Source organism: Drosophila simulans, chromosome X, assembly GCF_016746395.2.
Source record: "Drosophila simulans strain w501 chromosome X, Prin_Dsim_3.1, whole genome shotgun sequence".
In the NCBI taxonomy this organism is placed as follows: Eukaryota; Metazoa; Arthropoda; class Insecta; order Diptera; family Drosophilidae; genus Drosophila; species Drosophila simulans.
In genome coordinates, this window is record NC_052525.2 from 5,308,769 (window position 1) to 5,321,782 (window position 13,014).

General features: G+C 47.6%; 4 protein-coding genes across 7 annotated transcripts; 2 read left to right on the forward strand and 2 right to left on the reverse strand.

Annotated features, from left to right (window-relative positions):
• The first annotated feature begins 10 nt into the window (after nucleotides 1-10).
• LOC6725182 (RNA-binding protein 25) lies at nucleotides 11-4,445 on the forward strand. 3 transcript variants are annotated; one of them, XM_016173476.3, is made up of 7 exons: nucleotides 11-205; nucleotides 371-462; nucleotides 551-792; nucleotides 1,145-2,270; nucleotides 2,322-3,150; nucleotides 3,222-3,862; nucleotides 3,946-4,445. In XM_016173476.3, the coding sequence occupies exons 2-7, from the start codon at nucleotides 400-402 to the stop codon at nucleotides 4,039-4,041; spliced, it is 2,997 nt and encodes a 998-aa protein (XP_016038211.1). In that variant the 5' UTR covers nucleotides 11-205; nucleotides 371-399; the 3' UTR covers nucleotides 4,042-4,445. The 3 variants fall into 3 exon arrangements, with proteins under 3 accessions (XP_016038211.1, XP_016038210.1, XP_039152988.1); XM_016173475.3 differs by having other exon boundaries at nucleotides 121-307; XM_039297054.2 differs by lacking the exon at nucleotides 3,946-4,445 and having other exon boundaries at nucleotides 121-462; nucleotides 3,222-3,527; nucleotides 3,655-3,856.
• A 328-nt stretch (nucleotides 4,446-4,773) lies between these two features.
• On the reverse strand, nucleotides 4,774-5,763 carry LOC6725183 (ras-related protein Rab-18). The gene is made up of 3 exons (XM_002106171.2): nucleotides 5,551-5,763; nucleotides 5,029-5,461; nucleotides 4,774-4,968 (listed from the first exon to the last, which is right to left on the reverse strand). The coding sequence occupies exons 1-3, from the start codon at nucleotides 5,607-5,609 to the stop codon at nucleotides 4,867-4,869; spliced, it is 594 nt and encodes a 197-aa protein (XP_002106207.1). The 5' UTR covers nucleotides 5,610-5,763; the 3' UTR covers nucleotides 4,774-4,866.
• A 612-nt stretch (nucleotides 5,764-6,375) lies between these two features.
• LOC6725184 (60S ribosomal protein L35) lies at nucleotides 6,376-7,513 on the forward strand. Of its 2 annotated transcripts, none has more exons than XM_016173477.3 (3): nucleotides 6,376-6,495; nucleotides 6,967-7,103; nucleotides 7,183-7,513. In XM_016173477.3, the coding sequence occupies exons 1-3, from the start codon at nucleotides 6,493-6,495 to the stop codon at nucleotides 7,412-7,414; spliced, it is 372 nt and encodes a 123-aa protein (XP_016038212.1). In that variant the 5' UTR covers nucleotides 6,376-6,492; the 3' UTR covers nucleotides 7,415-7,513. The 2 variants fall into 2 exon arrangements, with proteins under 2 accessions (XP_016038212.1, XP_002106208.1); XM_002106172.4 differs by lacking the exon at nucleotides 6,376-6,495 and adding an exon at nucleotides 6,686-6,845.
• Nucleotides 7,514-7,772: 259 nt separating this feature from the next.
• LOC6725185 (protein trapped in endoderm-1) lies at nucleotides 7,773-9,490 on the reverse strand. Its single transcript, XM_016172947.2, has 6 exons — nucleotides 9,318-9,490; nucleotides 9,101-9,246; nucleotides 8,929-9,029; nucleotides 8,760-8,862; nucleotides 8,175-8,671; nucleotides 7,773-8,112 (listed from the first exon to the last, which is right to left on the reverse strand). Exons 1-6 carry the CDS (start codon nucleotides 9,487-9,489, stop codon nucleotides 7,926-7,928), a joined length of 1,206 nt encoding a protein of 401 aa, XP_016038213.1. The 5' UTR covers nucleotide 9,490; the 3' UTR covers nucleotides 7,773-7,925.
• Nucleotides 9,491-13,014: the final 3,524 nt, after the last annotated feature.

Consider the following 13,014-nt stretch of genomic DNA (forward strand, 5'->3'; position numbering starts at 1 on the left):
CGATAACTGTACGACCCCCATCGATTTTTACACGCCATCAGCCGATAGCAGCTTGCTAGGAGCTACCATCTCTAGAGCAACGGCCGCAGAAAAAAGATATACTATTCGGTAATTTACGCGTGGATTTAGCACGCGCCGTGAAACCAGAAGTTTCAGACCAGCCTTTCCGAGATCTGATCAGTGAACCTTGCGGGCTCCCAGCTCCGTAAGCACAAAGCAGGACATTCACAAACACATTTATCACTCCGTGTAGCGTTTGCGCCCATCCGTGCGTGCCTGTGTGTGTGTGTTGGTCGTCTGTGCGAGCGTGAGTGTGTTTGTGAATTGTCGGCTTTAATTTTGCAAGCTCGCTAAAGTTGTGTTTTCAAAGGACATCGCAAAGGAGTCGGAGCGCACAAGATGTCGTACCCGCCGCGGGCGCCCTTGCCGCCCTTCATGAATACAGCCATACCGCCGCCGCACGTAAGTCCACCTTTTCTAGGTCACACTCACCATGGAGCTATGAGAATGTGACGCCAAATCCTTGTCCACCTACTCCATTCGTTTTCAGATAATGCAGAACATGGCCAAGCCGCCGAGGAGCTTCCGCAACTCGGCCACCATTAGCTCACAGCCGACAGTATACCAACGACCGCCGGAGCCGCAGCCACAGTTCCGCGGTCCCATCATTACCGTCTTCGTGGGCAACATCAGCGAACGCGTCCCGGAGGCACTGCTCAAACGCATCCTGACCGCTTGCGGCATGGTCATCAATTGGAAACGGGTCTCCACATTCGGCTTCTGCGAATTTGAGTATGTTCAACGATAAATCTGTCAAGTCACTTAGGAAGGCTTAGGGCCTTCGAGATTAGTTAAATAATGCTAGAAAAGTAATTGAGGAGCCATTGCATAAACAGCAGCAGAACGCATCCCACTCGGTGTTAGATGCGTTTCCTAGAATAGCTTAGCTTATTTATAAAAAGATTGAAATTCTTCTAGGAATGCTCCCTACGTCGAAAGCGATCAAATAACTACTCGAGCACTTAAACAATCGAACAGAGGGTTGAGCTTGTATACATTAATGTTTAGAGCCAACGGCAGTCCACCCATTTGGCTCTCCATTTGTTCCTACTCTGCCTAACCGCTTTTCTTGGTATTCTTTCAGCGGACCTATTGCGGCGATGCGAGCCGTTCGCCTGCTCAGCGAGATGGAGATCGATGGCAAGAAGCTGGTAGCCAAGGTGGATGCCAAGAACAAGGTGCTCATCGAGGATTACAAGGAGCAGGAGTGCAAGAACGGCGATCGCTCCAACCCAGTGGACGAAAAGACCGAGGACGAGTTCGCCATTGCCCAGATGCACGAGTTCCTGGAAGAGCACAAGCATGAGTTCGAAGGATTCGATAGCAGCAGTCGCGCCGATTTGTACGGCAGCGCCAATCGCAATAAGAAGACACGCCGGGAGGAAGACTTGAAGATGAAGGTGCTAAGCGAAAATACCCTGGAGGAAGAGAAGCGCAACCTGATTAGCAGCGAGATAGGCAAATTCCGTATGCGTGCGGAGGAAGACGAGCACCGCAAAGAGCTGGAGAAGGAGAAGGAAAAGGAGAAGCTTGCGGCCAGCAAGGAGAAGGAGCGCAAAAAGCAGCGCGAAATGGAGCGCATGTCGGCGACCAGCAAGTCTGGCAGCTCATCGACAGCGGGCACCAGTTCCTCCGGCGCCACAGCCACCTCTTCGACACCCGCCGCCGATGGGGCTGACATGTCGGATAAGACGGACAAGGAATCAGTCACCGTTGTGATCAAGGACACAGCTAAGGAGCCGAAGGAATCTGCCTCCTCCACCGGACGCAAGGAGTCGTCGTCTGCCATCGAGATAACACAGAAGGACCGCCGCTCTGACTCCAAGGAGACACGTCGCCGCCGCTCCAAATCCCGCTCCAAGGATCGCGAACGGGAACGTGAGCGTGAGCTGCGCGAGCTTCGCGACAAGGAGCGCGAACGTGAAAGAGATAGGGAACGGGAGCGTGAGCGCGAGCGGGAACGCAACGAAATGCGCGAACGGGAGCGCAACGAGATGCGCGAACGGGAACGCGAAAGGGAGCGTGAACGGGAGCGCGAGGACAAGCTGCTGAAGCCAGCCCGGGACACGTGGCGAGAAAAGGAAATGGAGGACGAACTGCGCGACCGCAAGAAAGCCGAGAAGAAGGCGCGCGAAAAGGAGATCGCCTACCAGACGCGCCTAACCGACTGGGAGGTTCGCGAGAAGCGCAAGGCCAAGGAGAACGAGAAGGTAAGTGACCACAGTCTCTCAATCAACCATTATTAACTTTACGTCCACCAGTACCGCCTAAAGGAGCTGCTGCGCCAGGAGGAGCGCGAGACGGACGCCAAGCGACTGAAGGAGTTCGTCGAAGACTACGACGATGAGCGCGACGATTCGCTGTATTATCGCGGCCGCGAGCTGCAGCAGCGACTGGCGGAACGAGTGCGCGAGGCGGATGCCGATTCCAAGGATCGCGAGAAGGAGGCCGAAGAATTGGCCGAGCTGAAGTCCAAGTTCTTTAGCGGGGAATACGAGAATCCGTCGCTGGAGTTCGAAAAGGCGCGTCTCGAGATCGAGAAGCTCTACGAGCCGCGCATCCTGATCAATGTGAACAAAGAGCCTCCGGCAGCGTCGTCAGCATCGGTCCACCAGCGCAAGCCGGCCGCCTCGGCGACGGGCGAAGACGACGAGGGGCAGAAACAGCGACAGAAGAGCCAGCAGCTGGACAGCTACGACCCAGACATGGCCGGTACGAATGATGATGACTCCGTGTCGAACGACGAACGCGCATCCATGGCCGACACAGCTTCCAATGCCAGTGGTGCCTATGCCAAGAACAACAACAACGACCAGTCGCTGTCGAACAGCCTGAGCAGGCAGAACAGTGAGTCGCGCGATTCGCTGGCCCAGATCCACACTCCCACGCAGAGCGCGATGCTTAATGAACAAGAATCGGGCCACGATGCCATACTGCCCTCGGCCACGCCGCCCATGACCATGCCCCTCATCTCGCTGACGCTGGGCAATAACCTCAAGAAGAAAAAGATAGAAGCCACCGGAGTGTTTGTCAACGACGACGACAACGATGAGAACATCAATCCCAAGAAGCGTAAACTGGTCCCGCTAGGTGAGTTTTCGATCAACTAAACTAGATCGTAGAGCATCCTCTGATGACTTGCTGTTACCTTGCCTTCGCAGACTACGATGACAACATAAGCAACACCACGCCATCCAATCATGCAGCCAGCAGCGGCAGCGGAGCTGCGAACAGCAGCAGCAGCAACAACAATAACAGCAGCTCGGCGGATCGCCAAAGCTCCGCCGTGTCGGCGGCCACCGCTGCAGCCGCTGCCGTTAGCCAGAAGATCGCCCAGGCGTTCGGCGGCGGCTCATCGGGGTCGGGTTCTGGTTCGGGATCCGGCTCTGGCGGCTCCGGTTCGAACACATCCGGCGGCAAGAACAACGGCGGCAGCAGCAGCAACAAACATAGCAACAGCAAACATGGTAAGAATGAGGCAGCTGCATCTGCTGGCAGTAGCGCAGATGCTGCCGCTGCGAACATCAAAAAGGATGAGAATGGTGCAAAGGTGTATGATGAAAAACGGCGGCATATAAAAAGCATTATTGACAGGATTCCCACGCAAAAGGAGGAGCTATTTAATTATAAGCTTGACCGCAACGAGATTGACAGCGGTCTAATGGAACGCAAAATACGTCCATGGATCAATAAGAAAATCATCGAGTATATCGGTGAGCCGGAGCCGACGCTAGTGGACTTTATATGTTCCAAAGTGTTGGCCGGCAGCCCGCCTCAAAGCATCTTGGATGATGTGCAAATGGTGAGTAGTTTTACCCATTGCCATTCCATGAACTAATCCAAACTCTATCCCTCTCGCTCTGTTTCGCTGTTTCGCATGTTCAGGTACTCGACGAGGAAGCCGAGGTCTTTGTGGTGAAGATGTGGCGTCTGCTCATCTACGAACTGGACGCCAAGAAGAGCGGCCTTGCGGGGAAGTAGTAAGGACATGGGATGCCCGTCGTGCGCATCGCTGGGGAACTGGGCGGGAGCAGGTGCGGATCGAGGGATCGATGGAGGAGCAACAGCGTGAAGTTAGATTCTAAGTTACTCTTACGGAACCTATGCGATTACAAAATTGTACATAAGGGGCGTGCTCCGGGAATTGTTGCGGCCAAATGTCCAGCTTTGTTTTCTAAGCATCTGTCGCGTGCAAGGGATTTACAAGAAATTGATGAGAAGCGAGCCAATCGTAAAGAGCAGCTTCATTGATTTCTAAAAATCCACCTTGTTGGCGTTAATTGATAACTATTAATCATCGATATTTGTAAATATACACCGAACTCACTTATAAATTTACACCACACCAGATGCAATAGAAATAAAAATCGCATAGCCCATGTAAATTTTAGTTGGTCACTGATCCAATTCTCCTCTTTATTTGTTGCGTTCGTGAACGCAAATGGAAAACTATCATCATGTCAATAAAAAACAATGAAGAGAAAATGCTGAAACTTGATTTCTGACTGGTCGCAGAGGAAATGCAAGCAAACGAGACGAAATTAAAAACCTGCTAAAATGTCAGGTGCTTTGCAGCAATTGTTAAAAATATATGTATGGAATTCAGCAGATGCACAATAAGCCGTGCAAGAATATTAGCAGGATAGGGTTCTGACCGATCTGTCCCTGCAAACTAAGTGAATCGATAGCCCTGCTCAGATTTGGAGTACACGATTGAACGCTAAGGTTGACTTTATGCTAGTGATATTGAAACGATTAAATAAATACACGATATAAATTTGACAAAAGCACGTACAACATTCGAAATCAACAGTAACACGTGGACGCGCTTGCCTCCAGATCCCGATCACTGGCGATGTCCAGACCGGCGGAGCCATTGCCATTGTTGAAGTATTCGGAGGAGACGATCTGCAAGGCGGATGTGGATAATTGGAAATTCGAATGCCAAGTATTTGGTAGCTAGCTCACCTTCTCCACGACATCTTTGAACACATCGCTGACGAACTGATCGCATTTGGCCGAGGTCTCGATGAAGAGCGCCCTGTGCTTCCTGGCAAACTTGCGGCCCTCCTCGCGATCCACCACTCGCTCCTCGTCGATCTTGTTGCCCACCACAATGATGGCAATGTTGGGATTGTCGCTGTAGCTATCCAGCTCGGCCAGCCAGGTTTCCAGCTTGACCAGGCTGTCCCTGCTGGTGATGTCGTACACTAGAATGGCGCCCAGAGCCTTCCGGTAGAAACTGGGCGTCAGGCTGCGGAATCTCTCGGCGCCCGCCGTATCCCACAGGGCCACCTTGTAGTCTATGCCGTCCACGTTCATCACCTTGCTCTTGAAGTCCATGCCAATCGTGACGTCATGGTTATTGTCGAACTTGTTCTCCACGAAGCGACGTATCAAACTATGGCGAAATGGTAATGGGAGTGGATGAGTGATGCAAGCTTTTGGTAATATACGCAGTGGAATTGCTCCATGGACTTGGGACTGCACCTGGACTTGCCCACGCCGCTCTCCCCGATCACCAGCAGCTTGATAGCCCGATCAGCCATTGTGTGATTTGAGCTCCGCTTATTGCTTATCACTACTGTTATTTACTTAAATAGATAAGAATATTGCCAATTGTATTATTTATGTAGAATATCTGGAGTGAGTGGGTGCGGCGTTGCCACCTGGCTGCTTTGTTTACATTCTCACGCTAGAGATGGACCAACTGTTAGAGCAGCCTTGCCAAGCCGCCACTTCGATCTAGTGGTGACCCGTGGCTGTAATCTGGCTCCTTCTTATCACACACATTTAGCTTGATAAAATTATTTAATTCCACCCTCTTAACAAAACCGATCGGGTATTAATATAGGAGGACTTACTATATTTCAATAATAATTCTCCCTATTTTTCCTAGGATGCACCTTCTGTAACAAACACACAACGCAAACAAAAATAAAACACCTTAAGCAAATCAAATTTTGTTGCCAGATAGGTAACAGCGCGTTGACCAAATAAAAACTTCCTTATAAAAACTATTCCTTATATAACAAAAAAATAATTTAATTACATTATTTTAGGATTCCTTCTGCGCTCGGAATAGTTCGTCTTATTATTATGAACATTTAAATTATACATAGGCTTCAAAGAGTTAATGGGCAATATGTAATGTTTTTAAAGATTTATAGCTCTCTAAAATGGTTTTTTTTAGCTTTTTATTGGCATTAGCAAAATAAATATTAACACACTTAAAACCCTTTACTTCATCATGGTTTTTTGTTTTGGAATATTTTTGCAACCGTAGTAATTTGATTTATCTATTTTTCTGACGGACTCGGAACCGGTTCGATATCAGCGTTGCCACTGACTCGCCGCGCGGAGTTGCAATAGTGCCACCACCAACTTTCCTGCAAGTCCCATCTTTCTTTTTTGACGTGACCAGCGAGAAAAATGGTTGGTATTTTGTGAGCGAGAAGATTTCTAACCTATTTTACAACGAAACAAACGAATTAAAGCCAAAGTTATCGCTAAAACGCGCCCCAAATTACTGCCGTTCATGGTGTTAACACAAAATACGATAAATAATGCACCACGCTAGTTGAGACGCGAAACGCTAGCACACTATTTTGTGCTCACCCCTAGCACCTCTGCTTCCTCTTCTTTCCTTTTCTTTTCGCCGCGTTTCCGGAGAGGTTGCGTTAAGCCACGTGCTGAATTTCTTAATTTGCTAGTTTAGTGAATACGGAAAATTCGTTGGTTTTTTTGTTCTGTGCTAAGTGTTAACGAGCAGAGCTAGAAAAATGGTTGGTTGGTTAACCCATCGACACCGATGCTCGCAGGCCCAAGGGCCAATGAACATGCCGTTTGCAGTGCAAGCGATACTAATGTTCTGTTTTCTGCCCGTTTGTTTGTGCTCCCGCCCAGGTGAAGGTTAAGTGCTCCGAGCTGAGGACCAAGGACAAGAAGGAACTCACCAAGCAGCTGGATGAGCTCAAGAATGAGTTGCTCAGCCTGCGCGTGGCCAAGGTGACCGGCGGAGCTCCCTCCAAGCTCTCCAAGATGTGAGTATGCCGCGACACACTAACTAGCGTCCCAAACTAATTGCGATCTTTTGTGCATTTCGCGCTCTTATCCATACAGCCGCGTTGTCCGCAAGGCCATCGCTCGCGTCTACATTGTGATGCACCAGAAGCAGAAGGAGAATCTGCGCAAGGTCTTCAAGAACAAGAAGTACAAGCCCCTGGATCTGCGCAAGAAGAAGACCCGCGCCATCCGCAAGGCCCTGTCTCCGCGCGACGCCAACCGCAAGACCCTCAAGGAGATCCGCAAGCGCTCCGTCTTCCCCCAGAGGAAGTTCGCTGTCAAGGCCTAGGATGCATCCAGATACTCCGTTTGTCTATAGTGCGCGTTAAGGGTTCTTCGGTTCAATGAAGAAGAAAAACTAAATAAAATCTTTTTTTTAAAGTGAAAATACCGATGCATGTTTGATTTTGTGAACGAAACAAACGCGAGTGGCACATGGGTTCATCGAAATTAGTTAAAAGAAAACTAAAAGACAAGTGCCGCATTCCCTGATCCACATGTAATGTTGGTTACATCCAAATGGGATGTGCGTTAACACTTTCACGTTCTTAAGATGAGTTAGCGCCTTGTAGTAATGTAATGGCAAATCTTGAGTTCAGTCTTTAAATTAGCTTTCTTTGAATATGCAAACTTGAAAAACACCAGAATTCTCAATTGGTCTACGTATATGTATTTAATTCGATTGTCTTTGATGTAAGCACGGCCATACATCGTAAATAATTATGAACTAACAAGTAATAAGTAGGTAATTGATATGAATTACAAGCTCTAGTTACACAGACTCTCGACTGCGAGCTCGATCATACTGAATATGTTTGGCACATTTGGTTAATACTATTCTTCTGCACAGCGTGAAAGAGCGGCGTGCTGCGGATGACGCCCGACAGCTCCTTGGAGTTCTTGCTTTGGTGATAGTTTCTACTCGGCATCGGCGACATCGGTTCGCCCCAGAACTTGAGCAGCGCGAAGATCTTGTAGTAGGCCACCCTGAAATGGAAGAGATTCGCTATTAGAACCCCGATAGCAGCTAAAGTTGCCAGCAAACTTACCTGTAGTTGCGATTGCTGGCCGCATAGATGATCGGGTTGATGACACTGGAAGCCCAGGCCATCACGGAGGCGATGATGTGCAGCCAGGGGTACGAGGTATTGCGCTCGTCGTCCACCACATTGGCCAGCATTAGCGGCAGGAAGCAGACGAGGAAGCACAGAAAGATGGTGACCATCATGACGGTCAGTCGATTGTCCTCGCGCGCCTTGCGCGTGCACGTGGTGGTCATGTAGGATCCGCCTCCCGACGACGAGGAGCCCTTGGCCGCCGCACTCGCTGCGATCTGGAAGTTGTCGTGGTTGCGAATCTTCTTTTTCTGGTGCAGCACCGTAATGTAGATGCACGAGTACGAGACGATGATCACCAGGCAGGGCAGCAGGAAGCCGATCACGAACAGCGTCTTCTTGATCGATCGTCCCTCCTTCTTGAGTATTGTGCAGGAGAAGGTGGCCTCGTCCAGGCCCATCTCGCCCCAGATGCCCAGTATGGGCGGCAGCTGGGAAGGGAAAACCGATTAGTTGAATGTTGAATGCACACAAAAGGAAGAGATGGCTTCGATCTCACACTCTAGACGCCTTACTTACCAGCAGCAGAAAGGACACGGCCCAAACGAACAACAGCTGCAGGGTTATGAACTTGGGCTTATATATCTGCGAGTAGCGGCTGTGGCAAGCGATGAGTATATATCTGCCAGGGGATTAGGGTGACGGTTGCGGATTAGCTTGCGACAAAGCGGACTAGACTTGGGCCTACCTGTTCAGGGTGATGCCCACCATGCTGAGGAGTGAAACAGCCACATTGCCGTAGAAGATCACCGGAAAGATCTTGCATAACGTGGTACCAAAAGTCCAGCTCTGTCAATTATAATCAATCAATTATAATCATTCCTTAATTGTATATTAAATTCACAGGTATGATGACTCACCTCCTGGAAGAATCGCACTGCGGTCAGTGGCAGGCTGAAGGAGCAGAAGAGCAGGTCGGAGATGCTCAGCGAGATGACGAAGGCGGTTGTGGCGTGCTCCCGTATCGTGGGGCTCTTGAGCAGCGCCAGCAGGGTAATCAGGTTGCCTGTGCGGCAATTCAGCGGAGAAAAACAGGTTAGCTATCGTGGAGCTGGATCTGGGATGGCAATTACTCACCAAGAACGCCGATCGTCACAAAGACACAGGCACTAATGGCCGCGAATAATGTCGCCGAATGCGGGTAGATCGATTGCGTGGCGGCCGCCGGTTCGTCCATCTGCATGTCTGCGTCCGAAAGGAAGCCCGTTGCCATGCCCATTCCCATATCCATATCCATGTCCAGTTCCATTCTGCGGGGAAAACAAGCAAACTATGTTATTAGCCAATTTCAATTACTTCTTTAGGAAAAGGAGCTGTATCTTTTAAATTGGTTGCATTCAAATCGCTTGTGCTAATCCCTATTGTTTGTTTCAATTTGTTAGCCCGTATCTGGAGTAATTAAGAAGAAAGTTAATAGCCGGATGTAGACCACTCAATATTTTGTTCAAACATCCGCTTAACTTATGAATGAAATTACCATTTCTAATTGCCCAGAAGCATGATGCACTTTACAGATTGTTAAGAATTTAACTATCTAATCGAACTAATGTGTACATTTCTATGCTCCGCGATAAAGGAAATGTAATCAGCAAAATCAAGTTTCAGGCGCGTGAAAATCTGTGAATGAATGGACGTACGAGTAATACAACAAGATAGCTAATCGCCGCTTTGCGGATGCAATAGCCCAGTTTTCTCGGCGTGACACCGAGTAAAAACCCGATCCGATCGACGGGATTAGCGAGGAAGTCTGCGTACTCCCACCAGCTTATCGCATCCGAGACATTTGATTTATGTAAACGGATTTTGTTATAAGATTTCTGCCGGCCAACTGGCCAAGCGTAATGATCGAGCCGGTTTGCACGCCATTTGAATTCACATTTGTACGAATTTTTCATCAAAAGTTCGAGTTTTCCACCAATTTCCTCATCAACCGAGCAAGGCAAACGGCTTTGAATAATATGGTGTTATATATATATCAAATCGCTGCTGACTGCGTGATTGATGGCTCCAAGATTGCATATTATCGAATCAGGATTCAGAAGGAGATCAATGTCAAACGCGGACAGGAACATGAAAGACGCCTGTTATGCGCAATTAAAAATTGGAAGCTGTTGGTGGCATCTTAGGTTCCTGTTTAACAACTTCAACTACTTATGTACGTAGGAGCGTTTAAGCCATTTGCATACCAGATGAGAACTGGCTTTTGTGCTAATCAGCCAAGATGACTCCGATGATGATGACTCATTACCTGACCAGTTTTCGCTGCTTTCTTTTCAACAACTACTCGTATATTGGATTTCCATGGTCTAGTCACGTATTATCATTTAATTGACGCCAAGTCGTGTTATTGTTGAGCTATCGAGTTCAGCTCAAAAGTTTCGTATTCCCATGAATAAGCCGGGAAAAATATACAATCTATGCGAGTTAATATAAACAAACCTTACTTTGACTCAATACCCACTTGCACTTTGTGTCGATAGCTTCACGCAATTGCGGCGATTATTTCGATAACGCAAGCGATTGACTGTTCCCGTTTCGATTCCAATTGAAATTTGGAAATACTTTCGCTATTTGCTGTCAAGTAGGCCCTTATCTTCTCTGCGTTTTCTTCAGACTTTCGAAACGCTTCTTCTTTTTTTGGAATCTCGCGTTTTGGAAGAGGGTCGCCTCTGAAATTTGTTACACTGTTGTTATCATTGCAGAACAAGCGGCCAGAAGCTATCAGCGACTTTACCATTTACAAATGCACTTTTTTACGACCAATTAAATGTACATTTTCCTTTCTTCGCCCGTTGATAAGCGAACGCGATGGATGGCAATGTGGTGCTCTTGCCACACAAACGCAATCAAATGGATTCAGTTTCGCTTTTTCCAGTGAAACGAAGAACGAGCCCAACAAGACCATAATGATATGCTCTCTGCATGTTGCGTATTGAATCAATGACAATTTCAATTAAGCCGGCCGTTCGTCATGCGTTTTCGTGGACTGATAACGCCTGCTGCCCAACCGCTTTGCATGTGCACACAATTCCATTTATTTAATTCTTTTATTTGGATCGGTTAAATTGAAAAGCGCCTTGTTACGCATTTAACGCTGTTTCCGGTGCGTGGTGGTGCCATGCTTCTGGGAACGGCAGTGGGCTTAGGATTGGGAACCCCTCATCATGCGTCGTCCAACCATCCAAATATGGGGAGTTCACGGGATGGGGGCGGGGCAGCGGTCCGCTTTCATGCATGATCAACATGTGTGTTTGTTTTCCAACTCTATGTGAGTTGTTTCAGTTCTTTTCAGTTCAGTTCGTTTCCGAATAGGAGGGGGAGCATCGGGCCCGCAACTGGAAATGGAAATCTGAATATGCATCCCGGAGCATCCCGTCCAAAATGAGCACCATGCGCCATGCCGTTTCATTTAATTCCCTGCCCATAAATGCGTGTCCAAACAGAAGCGGGCATTTCAAGAGGTACAACTAGTTCACTAGACATATTCATTCAATCCCCAGCTGACATGGGAACTAAAGTGCTGCCCGCGAGTGTGCTCCAAAGCCCCTCAACAGTTGGCAACGATGATGATGGCACAGATATCAGAGATAACACGCTGATCGCGCCCCTCACAAGTATGCACATTATGTACACACATATGTACACACAGCTAAGCACATAAGGGATACGATATGCGTTATGTATATATTTAAATCCAAGTCTTATCAGCCTCGGGTTCCCACCGTCCAAACAATAAAAAAAAGGCAAGACCAGCGGCGGAACGAAGCTTTATAAATAATCAATCAACAAATATTTACAATCAAGTATTTATGTAGCGGGCGGGAAGTCGAATGCAAATAAGGCTAATCTCGTCGCATTTGTATTTTCTTAAAGGGTTCCTGATTTTTATCTAGCCCAGTTTATAAGGTTGTGAATGCCCCGATTGTTTTGGTCGTGATATCAATTATATCGGCCTAATCTCATGTGTCATCTTGCTAAACATTATGATGGGTAAAATTTATTATAAATGGGGTTTTTGAAAATACCTATACAGTAAAGCAAATTTGAGATCACCATACAGTTATTGGAAACACTGTTCTGGGTTTTTTTGAGTTAGGACCTCTGTCTTATCAGCAGAATTGCTCGATATAAGCTTCCTTTTGAGTTTTGTGTCGGTGAGCGAGAAATATTTCTCGCTTCTGTTGCATTTCGCTGACTAATCGAAAGCTAAATACCAGTGTAATGCCCAAATAAGTTTCCGATATGGGGGGAATGTATGTATATAGTATATATACTGAATAAGCCCGGGGCATATGTAGATAATGCACATGTGTATCGTGGATCGTTTTGGAGCTGGGTTTTTCTTTACTTTTCGTCGTTTTCAAGAGACTTGAGCTGAATGAGTCGCTACCAACTGTTGCGGAGGGAGTAGGGGGAGGGGGAGGGGGAGTGGGATGAAGATGATGATTCATGCAGCTAATGTTTGGACAGCGGAAGAGCGAGAGAGAAAGCAAATCGGAAGCGGCGGTATCAAACAAACTGTTTAAATAACAACAAAATAAGCCTGGCTTTCATTTCTATTTTTAATTTATTTTTCCAAAGTCTGGCTCATTTTAGGCAAATAAACAAATGACTCATTTGTTCCAAATTTAAATGAGACTCACATTCCAAACATTTTCAATTTGAAATCTAAAATGATTCAACAGCATCCGCATATGAATTTAAGATTGCAATATTTTGGTATTATCCTTAATTGGCTGCCTAATGTTGATCTATTTCTCTCGGTGTACCGCTT

Excerpts from the sequence above, each read along its gene's own strand:
- LOC6725182 (XM_016173476.3), top strand. The coding sequence starts at position 400 with ATGTCGTACCCGCCGCGGGCGCCCTTGCCGCCCTTCATGAATACAGCC. Across the intron at positions 2,271-2,321 it reads AGGCCAAGGAGAACGAGAAG|TACCGCCTAAAGGAGCTGCT; the intron begins GTAAGTGACCAC and ends TACGTCCACCAG. Across the intron at positions 3,863-3,945 it reads TCTTGGATGATGTGCAAATG|GTACTCGACGAGGAAGCCGA; the intron begins GTGAGTAGTTTT and ends TCGCATGTTCAG.
- LOC6725183 (XM_002106171.2), bottom strand. The coding sequence starts at position 5,609 with ATGGCTGATCGGGCTATCAAGCTGCTGGTGATCGGGGAGAGCGGCGTG. Across the intron at positions 5,462-5,550 it reads AGCGGCGTGGGCAAGTCCAG|TTTGATACGTCGCTTCGTGG; the intron begins GTGCAGTCCCAA and ends ATTTCGCCATAG. Across the intron at positions 4,969-5,028 it reads TCAAAGATGTCGTGGAGAAG|ATCGTCTCCTCCGAATACTT; the intron begins GTGAGCTAGCTA and ends TCCGCCTTGCAG.
- LOC6725184 (XM_016173477.3), top strand. Across the intron at positions 7,104-7,182 it reads CCCTCCAAGCTCTCCAAGAT|CCGCGTTGTCCGCAAGGCCA; the intron begins GTGAGTATGCCG and ends TTATCCATACAG.
- LOC6725185 (XM_016172947.2), bottom strand. The coding sequence starts at position 9,489 with ATGGAACTGGACATGGATATGGATATGGGAATGGGCATGGCAACGGGC. Across the intron at positions 9,247-9,317 it reads TGTGACGATCGGCGTTCTTG|GCAACCTGATTACCCTGCTG; the intron begins GTGAGTAATTGC and ends ATTGCCGCACAG. Across the intron at positions 8,863-8,928 it reads GTGGGCATCACCCTGAACAG|ATATATACTCATCGCTTGCC; the intron begins GTAGGCCCAAGT and ends ATCCCCTGGCAG.